Below are 16088 nucleotides of genomic sequence, written 5' to 3' on the forward strand. Positions count from 1 at the left end.
CATATTATGCTTATAAGAGGTAGGTAGTTGTGTGTGTGTGTTTAAAAACATTAGTTTATCAACTGGTTTTGTTTTAAAGAAAAAAAAAACGATATGCCAAATGATCATTCTTCAGCAATTAACTTATCTGAAATAACTTCTGGGGTTCTACTTTATTTCATGCATTCATTCTATTTAATAAACTACCACTATTCTGTAATGCACCATTTAAAAGTTTTCACTGTCAGTAAGTTTGGGAAATGCTACGCTATAAAACAAATAATTTGAGTTTCTGTGAAAGATGAATGACTGTCAATGATAAAAAATATAAATCAGATTTTCTAAAATGTCTTTATTTTAAAAACCTATACAGTTTCAATTTAATAAAAAATATTGCCATGAAATATCTAATTATACAGCAACAGAAATACAGTTAATTAAGGTTATCCAAAAATAAATTCACAATTTTAAAGTTGGAATACATATGATTTTTTCAAATAAACAGTTAAAAGATTTTGTTTCAGATGGTCTTCCTCTTGAACATTCCAGATACACATACTGAATCTTCTGAACTAGAACCAGACAACCTCTTAATAATGACATATAACTGCTTCTATTAACTTGAAAAATAAAGTAACTCCAAACCATTCAAATTACTCATTTAGTCACAAAACACTAAAAAAGCCAAATAAATCACTGCTTTAAAATGTATTATCTTTAGAACATGAAATCTACATCTGAATTTTGAAAAGGAATAACCTTTGTATAAAAAAAGTTGAGTTTTCCTGACTGGCTGACTTATTTTCTATCAATTTTATCCTATTCGGACTACTTACACAATATCCTGAAAGAGTGTGAGGTGTTAAAATATGAAAAGCTTCTTTGGCCCTGTAAGCAGAGGTACCTTAAATGTAAACAATTGCAGTGAGAGTCTTCCAGATGTGGGCACCTATGTCTTATATTGAGTTGGAGATGTATGTCCTTGTTTCTCAAAGACATGTTAATTTCCTTTCCAATAACAGATTTGATACATTGAGATATGTTTTCAAATACTTTAAAAATTAAAATTCATATATACTTCTATAAAGAATACTTCAAAAGATCAGAGAAAAGCATTATATAATGATATTAGATTGTAAGTTTTATTAATGGTAAATGTTTGCATTAATTTTTAAAAGCTTAGCTATTGCTAAGCATTTTTTTAACAAAAGCTAATAATAAGCAAGAATCATTTGCCATACAGAAACTCTATTCACGAGCAAGACCTTAATCAAGTGGAAGCTAAAAAACACTGGAAAAAATACAAAGCAAAACACTGCTATGCATCAATTAAACTGCCTTCTATCACACTGAATATACTGTATTTAGATGACAAACATACTGAAGTTAACAGAAAAACAATTTTGTGGATTCAGGCTAAGTAAGACTAGCATTAAGAAGAACATGCAAACCATGATTTCCTTAAAAAAAGTTTTTTAAGCCAAATCACCTGAACAAAAGTTCTGTTTTTCATTTGAAGGGAAGACAATCTGTGTTTACCAAACACGATCCTCCTTTCGTTTTAAAACAGCAAATTGTATGAACCCTCGCTCTTCTTCCCAGATGCTACTTATACATGACTTTGCATAATGACTTACAGAATTACTTTTCTGGTAACAGTGTCATGGCCATAAATAATCAGGTTTTTAAAAAAAAAACAAATATCAAGTGCAAATCTAGAAAACTCCCTTTAAAGAATTACCCAAAGCCAGCACACACATGGTACTGCTGTCCCACAAGCTGAGCAATACGCCTTATCGATGTGTGTGATGATACACGCACACTAAAGACAGCCTTCTATACAGTTTTAGTAGCGTTGCCAAGTTAATAATTCTTTCAAGGCACTGAAGAATTATGTAGATGGATTTTCCAAAATATAATTAACAATTGCTTAAACTTGTTACAAAGCCCTGAGTCAGAACTTTCAATAGCTTCCTGAAATTATAGATTTCAGACAAAATGGCATATTTGTTTATTTTATAGAAAATTACAAGACCATTTTGCAGTTTGGAGGAAAGAAGTCATGTTTATGAAACAAAGTCATGTAGACTATACAGGAAAAGTAAAATACTCAGTAATATCTTTCTTACACATTTTGTACATGTCAATTACAACCTGTAATTATGGATTTATGTGCTAAATTGATGTGGCAAGTCACCCTTCCTGCACCTACTTGCTTAAATCCTCAACAAAATAAAAATCTCAATTTGAACCTCGGGTTCCCATCTCTACCTTAGTCACAAATAAGAATAAAAGCTGGAAAAGTAATACTCTGACAGAAAAGGAGGTAGAAAATGCTGCTGTAGCAACTTACAATTTTAATTCATCAGCTCCACTAACTCGTTCATATTTTTATGTTCTAGTTTCATCCACTAACCATTTATCAGTAAACTGAGTCTCAATCTAAAGGATTTCCCCCTCACTGTAGCAAAGCAATGTACAACTGAGACAGCATTGAATAGTTTTTCCTAAAATTTAATGTTTTAAAGAAGTACAACTATGGTTATTAATACTGCTATTGTTATATATTTATATGTGTTAAAATTCCAAGGCTATTATATGATTATCAAGTAATATCAGTATGCATTCCTATCATAATATTCAAGCAAATAAAATTAGGCTGAGTTTTTGAGAGAAAAAAAAATATTCTGAGACCGTTACAAGAAGACTTAAAGACAACTGACATTTTTGACAAGGCACACATAGTCTGTGAAAATCTATTACCTTCCCAAATTCGAAGCTAACCTAATTCTAATGTTTAAAATGTTTTTTTCCCCCTCCAGCTTCAAAAGAAATAACAAACCCTTCCAATTAACAGACATTTAAAACCAACTCAATTATGATTTATTACAGTCGGGAAGAAGGGAAGAAATTCTGTCATCCCTCAAATTTTAGGAACTAAATATTGACCACGACTTTAAATCTTGCAAACACAACCAAGATAATTCAGGTTGTTCCTTGATTTATATTTAACCATAATTTTATTCCACTGGCGGAAGAAGAGAAAAGGAAGTTATTGTTTAATGGGTATAGAGTTTCCATTCTGCAAGTGAGAAAATTCTTCTGGATAGCCTTTTAATAATGATGTGAATATACTTAACACTACTGACCTGAACACTTAAAGATAGTAAAGATGGTAAATTTCATGTTATGTGTTTTATCATTTAAAAAATGCAAAAAAAAATTCTATTCCAAAAATTCACTTTTTACACAAATTACTACTGTAACATTTCAGACACTCTGCGTGGACAGATGCTTTTCCTTTGGACATTTTGTAAAGCCAGGTGTATTAAACCATATAGTTTACAAAGCAATTGTAAATTAAATGACACTAAAAACTGGTTAAGAGACCTTTTTTTTATTATTCAATCAAATATACTCTCTCTGCTTACTGCTTTGATGAAATCTACATGACTTTCTTAAACCTCTTTTTTTCCTCTAAAATACTGACTTTTCTTTCTTACTTGCTTACAACTCCTTACTATCCTTCCTATCCTACCCCATCACTAAGGGTCCAAAATTCATAATAAACAAAGAATGGCAATTGGGCAACACATAACTAGATTGTGTATTTCTATCATGTAAAAATGACCCAGCAAGCTCTGACATTTGAGTTGAAAGATTCTTAAGCAGCATGCATTTCAATATGCTAAAATGCTCCTATAGGGTAAAGCCATCAAAGATACAAATTTAAGAATGCTATCTTCAACATTATCAATTAGTTTTATGTCTCAGTAACTATGTGGTCAATTTGCAATGTTTACAATTACAAACACCTTGTCCAAACATGATTTGGTCAGCTAAACACTTGTCTAATATCATACCCTACACTAATACAAAATGATCTTCGTTGAAAAGCCTTCTTGCTCCCAACAAAATTAAATATATAGTAGTATAAGCAAGAAGAAGGTTAAATTATGTGAACAAAAATGACTAGAATAGCACCATCTGGTAAGTTGTGTGTGTGTTTCGGGCAACAAGGCTGACAATCTTAAAGGAGAAAATGTGGTAGGAGTGCGGGGATACAGAAAGGGAATCCAAATGCTACTTTAAAGACAACTCTACTGAAACATTAGGAAGAAACGTTATCAGTACCTTTGGATCCCTTCTTGACTAAAGAGTTCTTCAAATGTACAACTGCTGCATGATAGATTCAGTGTGTGCTAAATGCTGACCATTTTTTCAATGTTATATATATCTAGCCCCTGAGGCCCAATAAATACATTTTTGAATGAATGTCTATGTTTTTTAAATGATTCTAGGAAACGTAAAAGTTCTTCTGAGGCACAAGATGACAAGCGGATGAGAAGGAAACATACCTAACTGGGAAAGTACTGCTGAGAGACGAAGAAGAGGTAGCAATTTCACAGAGTTAGAAGACAGTGGCTTAAATATCTCAGTTCTTAATCTTATTCGCGGTCACAAGCACAAAACAAATTTAAAATAATTTTTCAGGCGCTTGAAAACATGAATAGAGAAACATTTTCTATTCATTAAACAAATATCAGAGTGGTACAAATATAGAAAATGCACAAGTACACAACACTATATCACAGTGACCTTATATGACTTCTGTAATAGTTTAAGTTATGTTATTGTATTTTTAATGTAGAAGAAATAAACTAGTCTGGAAAATGACACTGCCCTTTAGGGATGTAAGTTTAAGCACTGCAAGCTCAAAAGACAAAAAAAAGATTTAAGTAAAGTAGAGCTCTAGACTGAATTCACTGGCTGGCCAAGCTATGCATGAGTCAGCCAGGTGTCCCCTCCTCTCCAGCTGACCTAGTAGAAAAGAGATGGGCAGCCTATGGCATGGAAGGAAAAAAATCCCGACTGTTGCTATTTTCAAATCTGAAAGAAAATAAATCTGTTTCTTTATGTGAACATCATGTCAGATGTTCTATCTTTTTATAACTCTGAAATATGGCTTTAAAAATAGCCTCAGTGGCCTTTTATTAGATAACTGAATCCATATAAATTTTCAAATTCAAAATTTATAAAAATTTTACTGTTCTAAATGCTAAGTTATGCATCTAACCACAGATATAGAATCAGCGAGACTACAAAATCAGCCAGCAAAGCTCACCACTGTTTTCACCAGGACCTGCAAAAGCAGCAGCCATTTAATTGCCAGGAATATTCTTAAATTTAGTTGTCATAACAAAAAAAAAAAAAAGAAAAAGAGAGAGAGAGAGAGAAAGAAAGAACCCAAATCAAAAAAAGGAAAAAACTACATGGTAACTATCCTTAGGAATAAGCTTATACATAGTATATAGTAGACACATTGTAAACAGCTGATATTTTTATACTCTAGCAGCAATGACCTCAAAACATTTATTTTATGTATATTCATCCTAGACAACAGTAAGATTCCTCATTCAAAGGGCAGAAAATGATTAAACGCTCTAGAATCAAAAGTTTGAGTTAAAGGAAAAAACTACAGGTAATCAGACATATTTCTGTAAATGTCCTGGTCACTCTTTCTAAAGTAAGAACTTATTATTAGGTTACTTACTATGTCTTGGATACTGTTGGCAATTTAAATAATATCCTCATCTGTAGGTATAGAGTGTTTTCTTTACAACAAGCCTTAGCAACTGAAAGAAAATGGAAGGAGGGCTTATGATGTAGGTAGAACCAGTAACACTATCAGAATCAACAGATATGGACGAGAAAAAGATTGTTGCCTTGAGACAATGCATTACCCTTCTCAGATCACTGGAGTACTACTCAGTATATGAGAAAAGTGACATGCCCAAATAGGGCAGTATCAGTTCACTGGTCAAGTCAAGCCTGGATAAGTGACCACAGGGAAAACTGAGGTACACTTTTCACAGACTTATTTTTTAAAGGCTGGCTAAACAGAACAGTGTATAAATTAATATAGGAAAGGCAACTGTTAATGGTCAGTTAAAAGGTACTCTTTTATTGGCCACTTTCCCCCACTTAAGTTCCCCACATGATTGCTTATTTTTCCTTTTCATGTCAATCATTCTGAAACTGGCAATTTGATTCAAGTTAAACAATTTTCCTTTTAAGTCTATAAATTAAGCTAAATGCAAAGTCACTACTCTCTCATTCCATGCTTCCATTTACTCTAAGAATTCAGAAACAATCATTTGCATAACTTTTTATCTTAAAAAGATAATCCTCTCTGCAAATAATCTTCTCTTCAATATTAACTATGTAAAACTCTTCTTATAATTTTGTCATTTAATATATGTGACATAATGGTTTGACTTGCCCTGTTCATTTGATGCATGACTTTTCTGAGTACCTGTGTCAACTCACTGCGTAAAATCATGATAAACTGAAGGACAGCTGATTAGAAGGAACTGTATTTCTTGAGATCAAGCAAATTTACAAACTATAAGAAAAATGCAATAAACACAAAAATAACAGGACATTTCTAAAGGATTTTCCCCTTAGAAGTGACAAGTAAATTACCTATGAATTACATGGATCAGATGTTTCAAATTAAAAGAAACAAAAAAGAAACTATGATATTAAAAATTAATTCATTAGAACTTCCAACTAGCTTAAACAGCTTTACTAAAAGCTCATGACCAAATACTTCAGCTAACAAAACACACTGAGTTTCTTAATACAAAAGAATCCTTCGCTCAATAGCCTTGCGACAAATAGGACATTCACTCATTCGATCTCCACAGAGCTGGCACGTTCCATGGCCACAGAGGAAAATCATATTCTTCAGACGATCCAAACACACAGGGCACATGGTCTGGAAAGGGAAATAACAAGGTAATAAATGCTGAGACATTTTATATTTTAAAATTGTATCATATAACAACTTTGTAACATCATTTTCTTCTGTTGTTTTAATCTTTTGTTGCTTTAAAATGTTCAAGGAATTTAATTTTAAAAATTTTAAGTAGTTAAAATGTTATCCCTATAAAAGAGAAATATCAGTTGTACTGTCAGGACTGAATAAAAGACACTACATAAAATAAATATTATATAAAACAAAAAATGCAAATGCCAAAATCTAGTAGGAAATGAATGAAAAATAGCCCCTGAATTCAGTCTCATTCAGATTCCTCAACTCTGTGTACTTTGCTGTTCTTGTAAGAAAATAACACAATACATCAGGCCTATGGGGGAGGGGGAACAGTGTACAGATGTCTCTAAAAACATGTGCCACACACTATGATAATATCTCAGCTCTATTATCACTCTCACTTTAAAAATGAGCAAACTGAGTCTTAGTGGGGCTAAACACCTCCCCACGGCAGGCCATAATGTAAACTGGGATCATATGGTCCCAGAGCTCTTGCTTTGAAATAGCCTTCACTGGATTACTATTAATGTAGACTCCCTTCAATTAAAAACAATTAGCCTTAGTTATATATTAATAAATGTAACTTCATGAACTCAGAAAAATTTAGAAGTATGTTAGGTATACTTTGGTGAAAGCACTCTAGGAAATCACGTATTTTTTCACAAAAACACACTTTATACTTTATTTTTATAAAAACATATTTTGCCTTACTATATATACCATGTTACTTCATATTATGAAGTCATTTCTATGTTTCCCAAGTATCCCAAGTAACAAAGAAATGACATAATTAAAAAGAATGTCTAAGCAAATCAGAGAACTCTAGATGCTGGCGAGGATGTGGAGAAACGGGCACCCTCCTACACTGCTGGTGGGAATGTAAACGGGTACAGCCCCTCTGGAAAACAGTGTGGAGGTTCCTCAGGAAAATAACAATAGAACTCCCCTAAGACCCAGCAATAGTACTGCTAGGAATTTACCCAAGGGATACAGAAATGCTGATGCATAGGAGCACATGTACCCCAATGTTCATAGCAGCACTCTCAACAATAGCTAAAACATGGAAAGAGCCTAAGTGTCCATCAACGGACGAATGGACCAAGAAGATGTGGTTTATCTATACCATGGAGTACTATATGGCAATGAGAAACAATGAAATCTGGCCATGTGTAGCAACGTGGATGGACCTTGAGGGTGCTATGCTGAGCGAAATAAGTCAGGCAGAGAAGGACAAATATCATATGTTTGAACGTATAGGAGGATTAGGAGGAACTTGACGGAGGAACAAGGGGGAGAAGAAGGGGGGAAATGGTGGGGGAAAGGGAGAGAGGCAAACCATGAGAGACTCTTGAATGCTGACAAAAACTGAGGACTGATGGATGTGGGGGGGAGGGGGGATGGGCATGGAGGAGGACACTTGTGGGGATGAGCACTGGGTGTTATGTGGAAACTAATTTGACAATAAACTATTTGTAAAAAAAAAAAAAAGAAAGAAAAGAAATGACATAATTAGTTTATTTCCCATTAAATTTTCAAGAGTTCTATGCAGTCAATTAATAACTTCAGTTACTTTGAGATTAATATATCCTTAATAGCACATGAAATTACACTGGGGTAAGAGAAAGACTGGAGATTTAAAATTTAAAAAGAGTTATTCAGATGCTTTGTCTTGGTTACCTTGACAAAGGTCAAGGACCAAGGTGTCTGCAAGAAATCCCATCAGTCCTCAGAATGAATTTTGTTACAACTGTTTAAATATATTTTTGTAATGAAATATGGTCATGAATATATATTTAAGGGGGAAGAATCTTCTCTGGAATGCTGAACTTGGATAAAAGTAGAGCTGAGTTTTTTTTTTAAGTTTATTTGAGAGAGACATAGGTAGCATGAGTGGGGGAGGGGCAGAGAGAAAGGGAGAATCCCAAGTGGACCCCAAGCTGCCAGTGCAGAGCCCTACTTGGGGCTCATACTCATGGAACTGTGAGATCATGACCTGAGCCGAAACCAAGAGTGGAATGCTTAACTGACTGAGCCCCACTCACGTGCCCTGAACTGAATTATATTTTTCCAGACCCATATTAGGGCTCAAAAGTATCATTATTCACACTTAATTTTAATTCACAAATAGGAGATGAAATGTTTTTCACGGAAGACATGTTCAAAACTCAGTTTTACCTTTCTATAAGGGTTTTAAGGGAAAGAAAATGAGATGGTAAAGAGCATTAAGATTTTTTAAAAAAATTTAATGTTTATTTATTTTTGAGAGACAGAGTGTGAGCAGGGGAGGGGCAGAGAGAGAGAGGGAAACACAGAATCTGAAGTAGCCTCCAGGCTCTGACTGCCAGCACAGAGCTCAATGTGGGCCTCAAACTCACAACTGTGAAATCATGACCTGAGCTGAAGTCAGACACTTAACCGACTGAACCACTTGAACCACCGAGGAGCTTTAAAAGATTTTTGAAACACTCAGTTTCATCTTAAAATGAGCTAAATATGTTATGAGTTTTATTTCCTACATAAGAACTGGTAAATACATGTTTATCTTTACTTGGTTACCATATAACAAGTATTACTAGGTACCAGATTTTGAAAGAAAAACTAGCCCAGTCTTAAGAGTTTTAATCTTTTCAGATGGGTGTTTAAATTCCTAATAAATATATATGCTTAATTCTTTAATAACTGTATACTGTATTACTCTATCACAAGGGTCATCAGTTATCCTATTTATTGACTATATTACTTATAAACTCAGGTAAAAAAGACAAGTGATGACTAACAACTGCATCGCAACACTGATGTGATACCCAAACTAAAGAAATGACACCCTTTGCTTCTCAATGTTTTGAATCAGATTTAAGTGCTGGGTCAGATGGTAAGGTGGGGAGGGAAACTTTCTTACCATATATGTAAAAGTTTTAACTAACTTCTTAATTTTACTGTTGCTGCTATTAAATATCGAGTAGGTAAAAGAGGACTTCTGTTGGTATGCATCAGATATAAAAAAATATATAACCACCACCCAGTTTAAAGCATGGCATGCTACCCTCTCTTTGAAGCCTCTCCATACATCTTCCCAAGTCCTTTCCATCTATCCCATCACCGACACCCACTATGCCAAATACTGCACTTATCTTTTCTTGCTTTCTCTTATGGTGTGTGTGACAGAGTGAGAGTGAGAGAACGTATATATTTTTCCTTTCTACTGAAGTCTCACATTTATACAGAAATGTGCACAAATCATAAATGTACAATTTGATAAAAGTTCACAAACTGGTCAAATGCACCTAATGGGCACTTAGTATCTCTCTATATAGAAACTTCCCTTGTGTTCTGCCTTCCAGCCATTCCAGCCAAGAAAACCACTATCCTTGGTTTTAAATACTATTAGTATAATTTTTTCCAAATTTGCATTCCCAAGTGGTATCTTGCTTAGGTACATTATAATGACAAACTTTTCCAAAGTGTTTTTACTAACTTGTATCTGGTATTCTAACACTGTGTACTGACAATTATTCTTTCTCTCCTCTCCTCTCCTCTCTCTCTCTCTCTCTTTTTTTTTTTAAAGTAGGCTTCACCCCCAGTGCAAAGTCCAACACAGGGCTTTAACTCACAACTGTGGGTTCAAGGCCAGAGCTGTGATCGAGTCATTCGCTTAACTGACTGAGCCTCCCAGGTGCCCCTATACTGGCAATTTCTAACGCAGAGTTTTCTACTCAGTCTAGTAAGGAGACAGGTACCTCAGTGGAGTTTCAATTTTCCTTTCTTCTACTTCTTTTTTTTTTAAATGTAAGCTCTATGCCCAAAGCGGGGTCCAGACTCACAACCCTAAGATCAAGAATCACATGCTCTCCCAACTAAGCCAGACAGGCACCAAATTTTCAGTTCTTGATGACTAATCTTGTTGAGCATTTTTCATGTTTATTGGTCATCTGTGTGTTTCTTATTTTGGAAAGTGTCTGATTAAATCTTCTAATCATATTACCTTTTACAACTATTCAAATACTATAAATGATACCCTATGTGAACCCTGCTTACTACATAAAACACCAAAGGTTTTATAGAAAAGTGTTAAATGCCATTCTTAGAATCATCATTTACCATGAAGAGATCATTATTACCTGCTCCTTAATGTCCTGTAACTGCTGTTGCAGCTTTTGCACATCTGCATTGACATTAGTATTATCCTTGTCCTTTTGTAACACAGGAATATTTCCACTTGCTATAATACAAATAAAATATTTTAATGTTATGACTGGACATGGCAATGATTTTTTTATTTCTAAAATTATTACTACATTATTAAAAACAACTATAATTCTCTTTAAAAATTTTTTCACTCATGGACAACAGATACAGTAGTGACATTCATGTTATACTCCTTCATTTATAGTCTTTGAAAAGAAACAGGTTTGCACATTATTTTCTAATTTTATTTAACTCAGCTAGACAACAAATTAGACACACACAGACTTTTGAGTTTTCCAAGGTTCTTTTACCTGCTTCCTTTGGCAAGCTCACAAACACATTCTATGCTTGTTTTCTCTGTTCCTGTATTTTACAAAGCCAAGAAAGGAAGCAGCATACCATGTTAGCCAGCTCTGGCAGCAGTAAATACATCTCTTGGATGATGTTTAGGAGAACACACAAAAACCTAGCCTCCTTCCTTTCTGCCCAACACTCCTTGTTACTGATTGGGCATGAGAACTCCATGAAAGAAAAGCTGTGATCGGTGGATCTACTAAGTGGAGAGTTTTTTGTTTTTTGTTTTCTTGAGAGATAGAGGGAGAGAACAAGTGGAGGAGGGGCAGAGGGAAAGAGAAAACTTAAGTAGGCTGCACGCCTAGTGTGGAGCCTGATGTGGGACTCAACCCTGCAACCTCAAGATCATGACCTGAGCCAAAATCAGGAGTTGGACCCCTAACCAAATGAGCTACCCAGGCGCTCCTGGAGGGAAATTTTTTATTGCACTTTTCCTACTCTTTAGATTTTTACTCTTTTACTCTAGTTATTTCGTTTCTGGGATTTTTATTTTGCTCTATTGATGATAAAGACAAAGAGCCCTGAGCAGAAGTGAGTACATTAATGTTCTTCCTCATGTGTACACAGAGCAAGGAAATCAAAGATACCATTCTAAGCTTCTATCTAGTGCAAAGATGAAAAATATTTTTATACAGCTGTAGTACTGAAAAGGTTAAAAGCAGGGGTGCCTGGGTGGCTCAATCAGTTGAGCTTCTTTCTGGCTCTTGGGTTCAGATCAGGTCATCATCTTGTAGTTTTGTGGATGTGAGCCTCACGTTGGGCTCTGTGCTGGCAGCATGGAGCCTACTTGGAATTCTCCCTCTTTCCGTCTCTCTCTGCCCCTACCCCACTTCCGCTGACTCTATCTTTCTCAAAACAAACAAATAAATAAACTTTTTAAAAAAAGAATAGGTTGAAAGTAAATAATTTTTCATCTCTCCACTTCTTTACTGAGTTACATTTCAGTTTATCTACAGTTACTCTGTCCCAACTAAATACTATTGTATAAAATGCTGAAAAGCGCTAGGTGAAATCTGCTACACAAAAAAAAAAGAGACGTTAACACTTGTATAACTGAAAAAGAATTGTAATACGCTGTTCTGCCAAGATACACTAAATTTAATCTTAAAAACAGCAAATTTTCTTTAAGCAAGAATACAATTTTCTATTATTCATACATAGAGGTTTCTTAAAAGACAAATGCTTAAAGTTCTATAATCATACTGCAAGCTAGAAAAACATAATTTCAAGCTTCCTGTAACAAGAACAAAACTCCGCCTGTTCCTCTGTAGATTGAGGTCACACACCTTGTGCTTTACAAGCCAACGTTCTGCTACACGAGAAGAGATGTTCATGAAAGTCCAACAAGAAAGCAAAGTAAGAAAAATATACTTACAGATGTCATCAGTGGCATCTTCTGAATTCTTCCCTCCACAACACATAATGAAAGGCACTCTTCGTTCAACTACCGCCCGGCATTGCACACACTTCTTCATCAGGCTAGCACAGTCTGCAAAATAGCAATAGGATACTTCTTACAAGAGGGAACATGATAAGACTGTTGGCCTTTTTCTGCTCATTTTTAAATTTCACACTAAGATAAGCATTAAACAAGTTCTATGAATACATAAGTCTACCTTTTAAAAATGTTATCGACTTATGAATGTATACTCTCTATAGGCAGCCTCTAGAAGAAAGTGCTCCTTGTCATGAAAATGATGACATTTTCTAATAATATATTAGAATAAATTGTCAAAGTGGTTTTTCTGGGTTTTTAAATTTTTAGTTTTTGAGAGAGACAGGGCCCACGTATGATCAGGGGAGGGGGAGGGAGGGAAGGGGGGGAGAGGGAGGGGGAGAGAGAGAGAGAGTCAGTCCCAACAGGCTCTGCACTGTCAGAATCCCAACGTAGGGCCGAAATCAAGAGTCAGACAGATGCTCAACAGACTGAGCCACACAGGCACCCTCACTTTTTTTCTTAATAAAAAATACTTCAAGAGCCTAAGTCTTGAGAATAAAGATGGGAGATGCTTTTTATAAAGTTTAACTAGTACAGAATTATAAGGTTGCTCACATAATTTCCTAAATGTACTTTCTATTGTAAGCAGCTTGTCTCTAAAATTCCTAAAATATGTTCAACAATTGTCTTCCTTCTCTATCAAACTGATGTCATCTAATAAGTTATTGTTTAGTAACTACTTGTTTAATATAGTAGTCAGGAAAATATAAAAGATGTATCATAATGGACTCTCTAATGTTATGTATCAGAAGAATGCTCTCCCATCCCAAGAGGAAATACCTAGGCACAATGATAGGTTGTGGTTTGTTAATTGTACATCTAAAGTATTAACTAATTACAAAATAACATACAGCAACATATCCTTTCCCATTAGCATGTATTATGAAAGTATACTCCATATCTTAGTTTATATACCAAGTGTCTTTATTATTTCAAAAACGGGAAAAAAACCCACAAAAACTGTGACAAGTATCCAGGGATAATTTATGTCAAGACACTAAACTTTAACAAAGCACAAAACCACTGACGTAGATAAGTTGGGGCACATGTTCCTAGCAGTGCTTGCGCTGGTGGACAGAGAAGGATTATCAAGATCGATCTCATGTCAAGTACCAGACAGAACTGGGTCTGATGCTGGCCTATGCACGATGCACTAGGTAGGAGCAAATGCTAATAGAAATCTGGTTTGGGATTTGACTTCAATCTGAGAGATTTTTTTCCTTACATTTGGTGGATTAATCTAATTAATTGATTAGATATATAAGGCAATTATTTCAAATTCTTTTAAGTTAAATTGTTACATAGTTTCTATAAAATCTTTCTTACTTCCCCCCAAAATGGATATAATCTCTCCTTCCTCTGGCCTGTCAAAACATTTTACACTCTTCAAGGCTTCAATAAATACTCTGTTTAACATTACCCAGATATAGGTAATGGACTGCTTCACCATTCCTTGAAAGGGGCATTTCCCACCTTAACTTCATCTTCCCTTGTAAATAAATGTTTGACAATTTGTCTGTAAAATGGAGAAAATAATCTACTTCTTAGGGTTGTTGTGAAGATAAATGAGGAAATATTCTAAAAGAAAATAAAATGCCTGGTACCAGTTAAGAGCTTAATAAAAGTTAGCTGTTATACTTGTTACATTTGAATACAAAGACAATGTAAAAACGTTGGGAAACTCCTGGGGAAAACACCACAATAAGGCTTGAGAATCTATATTATCAACTATTAATTATAACCAGCTTTCAAGTCTCTGTAGGTATCACTTTAGTCTTTGACATGGGTCAGTAAACTATAGCCTAGAGGCCAAACCCAACCAGGTGCCTGTTTTTATAAATAAAATTTTAGTGAACAGTCCCGCCTGTTCATTCACATGCTGTCTACAGTTGTTTCTGCACTACAATGGCAAAGTTGAGTTAGTCAGAAAGAGATAAGTACTTACTACAGAAATCATGTGTGGCCCATAGAGTCAAAAATATTATTTCACCCTTTACAGAAAAAGTTTGCTAGCCAAGAGACTATGAAAACTTATGTAACCTGAGCTCCTTTTACTTAAGACATTTGAAATCTCTTTCCACAAGCCCTCTGACAGTTGATAACAGCGATTATACTAATCTTTGGAAAACAAAAACAATTACTTTAGGCAGAATATTTTAGGAGGAAACCTTGATCCTCTATTTAGTTAATGAGCTGTCTGTCAGAATGAAAAAAACCAAGGCTTAAAGCAAATCTATGCCAACAAAATTAATCTATCATACAATCTGTGTATTACTTAGATATTATATTGAAAATCAATACCTATTGACTAAACTATTTTATAATAGGAAACACCATGTTTTACTTTGAGCCCATTTAAGTAAGGTATGTAAGTTGTTAAACTTTTTTAAAACCTTTCACTCACCAATGAAAGCAGCAAAGGGAAAAGGAGAATGTTGAACAGTGCATGAATTTGAAAAGAACAAGAGGGGTATATAAAAAGGAAAGGCCTCTGAGAGAATATGTATAAGAGATATTTTAAAACATCACAAACTTTCAATATAACCTCCCAAACAGTTCTACAAGCTCTTTTAACATAAAGACTAAGAAAGGTTAAGAAAGCCAGACAGTATAGCCCCAAATAGTTGCTGTGGATGACTCAGTAGTGGGGGTAAAGGTATGCAGGAGAGGCAATATTAAGGTGAAGACAAATGAAGATATACTAATTTTATATGTGAAAAGGGCTAGACTAAATGTTTCAAAATAAATTTCCATTGTGTGTGATAAAAGATCATTTTGCGCTGACACAAATGAAATAAAAAGGAGCTGATAGAACATAGCCTATTCTGCCTTCTCTAATCTCAGCAGCAAGGAGGGGCAAAGGTGACATTTTATATAGTACAGAGGAAGACATGGAAGGTACTAGAAAGGTTGACCAGTTTTTGTTAATGGCTTATTAAAAAAAAAACACCCCAAAGCTATAATTTGTTTCATTTTCTATTTCTATAAAAACACTGAGGAAGTTCTGTATAGGCTACTTACTCTCACAAGCACACATGTGTCCACAAGGCTGAAAAAGAACAGCTGCTTTCTTGTCAGAACATACCACACATTCTTCAATCTACAAAAAAGAGGTTACAGCACAAGTGTGAACATCTACAGATAAATCCAGTAACTCTAATAGTTCCTTTTGTATCCAAGTGTATTTCCTCTATAAGGAAACACTCTCAGCACAGTGAAACTTCATACACTTTA

General features: G+C 34.6%; 1 protein-coding gene across 1 annotated transcript in view; it reads right to left on the reverse strand.

Annotated features, from left to right (window-relative positions):
• Positions 1-311: 311 nt before the first annotated feature.
• MIB1 (MIB E3 ubiquitin protein ligase 1) overlaps positions 312-16088 on the reverse strand; it is a 121889-nt gene continuing 106112 nt past the window's right edge. The window contains exons 18-21 of the mRNA XM_039217706.1: positions 15876-15954; positions 12732-12845; positions 10936-11036; positions 312-6760 (exon numbers count right to left, since the gene is read on the reverse strand). Of these exons, the coding sequence (XP_039073637.1) occupies positions 6620-6760; positions 10936-11036; positions 12732-12845; positions 15876-15954 (435 nt within the window). The 3' untranslated portion in view covers positions 312-6619. The remainder of the gene's footprint in view (positions 6761-10935; positions 11037-12731; positions 12846-15875; positions 15955-16088) is intronic.

Source organism: Hyaena hyaena, unplaced genomic scaffold (assembly GCF_003009895.1).
Source record: "Hyaena hyaena isolate Hyena2069 unplaced genomic scaffold, ASM300989v1 scaffold_14, whole genome shotgun sequence".
NCBI lineage: Eukaryota > Metazoa > Chordata > Mammalia > Carnivora > Hyaenidae > Hyaena > Hyaena hyaena.